The sequence below is a fragment of the Sesamum indicum genome, linkage group LG6, assembly GCF_000512975.1.
Source record: "Sesamum indicum cultivar Zhongzhi No. 13 linkage group LG6, S_indicum_v1.0, whole genome shotgun sequence".
In the NCBI taxonomy this organism is placed as follows: Eukaryota; Viridiplantae; Streptophyta; class Magnoliopsida; order Lamiales; family Pedaliaceae; genus Sesamum; species Sesamum indicum.
The window spans coordinates 4,654,315-4,657,405 of record NC_026150.1 but is presented as its reverse complement, the minus strand read 5'-3'; the positions used below and the strand labels follow the sequence as shown (position 1 = coordinate 4,657,405).

At 35.7% G+C, this 3,091-nt stretch overlaps 1 protein-coding gene across 1 annotated transcript; it reads left to right on the top strand.

Annotated features, from left to right (window-relative positions):
• Window positions 1,751-2,551, top strand: LOC105163961 (zinc finger protein ZAT2-like). The gene has a single exon (XM_020694860.1). It carries the CDS (start codon window positions 1,751-1,753, stop codon window positions 2,549-2,551), a length of 801 nt encoding a protein of 266 aa, XP_020550519.1.

Here is a 3,091-nt window from a genome sequence, read left to right as displayed (position 1 = left end):
ATTAGTATTTATCTTGGTATATATGAAAAAATATATACTCGAAATATAAAAATAAAAAGCTATAATTATTATTTTCAATAATACCATATCATTTTTCATTTTCATTTGCCCAGAAATAATTTTGAGTTGAATTATGAAAAGATACCATTTATTTATACCAACAAAAATTATATGATTATATTAAATAATTATTGATAAAAGATATAAAAGATTTAATTAGAATACGTAATTAATTGAACTTACTTCTAGATAGATATTAGTTTAATCTAAGATCGTCATTTATAATGTAAGTAGATATCTACATCGCGCGTGTTTTTGAATTTCCTTTTATAATACGATATCTGTGTCGACTGACATTTTAAATTTCGCGCGAAAATGATCTATTTTATGTATATCAAGATAAGCATCATGCCGTGCCCACGTGTCACAACATAAAGAGGCGAGTCGATTTTACAAGTTCGATCCTATATAGTTTAATCTAAGATCGTTATTTATAATGTAAGTAGATATCTACGTCGCGCGTGTTTTTAAATTTCCTTTTACAATACGATATCTATGTCGACTAACATTTTAAATTTAGCGCGAAAATGATCTATTTTATGTATATCAAGATAAGCATCATGCTGTGCCCACGTGTCACAACATAAAGAGGCGAGTCGATTTTACAAGTTCGATCCTATATAGTTTAATCTAAGATCTTCATTTATAATGTACATAGATATCTATGTCGCGCGTGTTTTTGAATTTTCTTTTACAATATGATATCTATGTCGACTGACATTTTAAATTTCGCGCGAAAATGATCTATTTTATGTATATCGAGATAAGCATCATACCGTGTCCACGTGTCACAACATAAAGAGGCGAGTCGATTTTACAAGTTTGATCCTATATAGTTTAATCTAAGATCGTCATTTATAATGTATGTAGATATCTATGTCGCGCGTGTTTTTGAATTTTCTTTTACAATACGATATTTATGTCGACTGACATAGATAATGTACGTGTCATTATCTATATAGTTTAATCTAAGATTGTCATTTATAATGTACGTAGATATCTATATCGTGCGTGTTTTTGAATTTTCTTTTACAATACGATATCTATGTCTGACCGACATTTTAAATTTGGCGCAAAAATGATATATTTTATGTTCCAATTCTTTCCCTTTTCACACTGACACCAAAATTAGATGGAATCTTTGCTATTGAAGTGCATTCCCTCGGACAGGGATGCAAATGAAAACCTGGATGATAATCATTAAGACACTGAAACTGCACAATTAATGCTGACCTAAAATTTCTTACGCCACCTCTTAATGCATCGGTTCTTGACTGGATTCTCATTAACACTTTACAGATTTTCCGATTCAAACTTTTGACAGATTTCTTACAGTTGCTCACTTGCATTTTTACGCTGATTATTGCTTTAATCCCATCCCTTATCCGCCCCTATATAAACGGTGTGTTATGTCTGTGTAGAAGCACACAAGATTGAATGCTTTTAGGGTTTTTGGGCGCTCTCTCTCTCTCTCTCTCTCTAGTCTTCAACTTTGTGAGGCTGCAGGCTAAAATTTTGCTTCTCTTTTTGCTTTTGCTTTCCCTTTCTGGCATTTTTTTTTCACAGGTCAGGAGATGTAATTATATAAACAGGAGGTCTTGATGTAATAGATTTATGCTACTGAAAGTCAAGGGTTTCTTGATTGATTCATGACTTTGTGTTGGTTTTTATTTATGCAGGTTTCGTCATCATGGATCGTCAATCAAAAGCAGGGTTGTTGGAACGTAATAAGGTCCAAAATCTGCCGAACAATCCTCCATCTGACGGAAAGAATTCAGAACCACGGATCCAAATCGACCTGGTTTACTGTCTGCGGCGCGGTTGGCGTACGACTAACCGGAGAGGAAAGCCTGGAAAATCGATTGTTCTATTCCAAGGTCCTCCAGAGGCCGCACCTGTCAACTATTCTGTTCCTCCAACTAAGAAGAGAAACCGGGAGGAGGAGCCCGTCGAAGATGACGGGAACCGGCGGAACCCCTCAGCGAAGAAGCTGATCATTATGGAACCAGGCGCCTCTTCTTCATCAGGGAGGCCGATTCCTCAAAATGGTGCCGAAAGGGATGCAGAAAGCAGCCGTTCGGCCAAAGGGAAGGCGCCTGCTGTGACGCCCACGAAGCAGTACTTCTGCGACAACTGCCGCAAGAAGTTTGATTCCCACTTTGCACTGGGCGGCCATCGGGCGTTCCATGTAAGGGAGACGAGAAGGTGGTGGGGCCACCAGCCATCATGGGGGGCTTTATGGTATGGACAGCAGGGGGTGCCGCCGAATTACCAAGAGACTGTGCACGTGCACCGTGAGCAGCACGAATGCCCGTGGTGCGACAGGAGCTTCACAACCCGACAGGGCCTGTCGGCACACAGCCGGTTTTGCCGCATGAGGAGGCAGCGAGAAGAGAATCAAAAACCTGCGGTGGGCAGGGATTTTGATCTCAATCAGCTCCCCCCGGAGGCTTTCTTACCTGAGGAAATCCTGAGGCTGACTTGGCGCTAGAATTTCCTTGTCTACATTAATTATTGTCGTATCGTGTGTTTTTTTTCAGTTTTTCTTTGTTTTATGGATTTTCTGTTAAAAAAATTGGATTGATGTTGGACGTGCATTATTATTATTAAGTTAATTAGTGTGTTTTATTTATCATTCAGACTTTTAGTTTTTTAAATTAATCCCTGCAATATATTATTTCTTTAGAGAATGATTCATATACATATATATATATATATATAGATTAGAAATATTATGTGCAATGTGCAATGTGCAATGTGCAATGTGCGTGCAAAAATATATATTTTTAAGATGATTATTAATATTGTACAAAGAATCATCAAATTTAATTACAAAAGATTTTATTAATCGAAGTCTCTTATTTTTTATTTTGTATAAAGAAAATTTTAATTAAATATGATAAGTTATTATTCTTTTGTAGTTTTTTATGTATATAATTGCTATTTTTGTTTTAATTACTATTTTATTTTTGTAATATTATTATCCCTCTGTATATTAGTATTTAAATGTCTTTAATTAATTCAAATTTAT

What these genes read in the sequence shown, in the direction of transcription:
- LOC105163961 (XM_020694860.1), top strand. Translation starts at nt 1,751, where the DNA reads ATGGATCGTCAATCAAAAGCAGGGTTGTTGGAACGTAATAAGGTCCAA.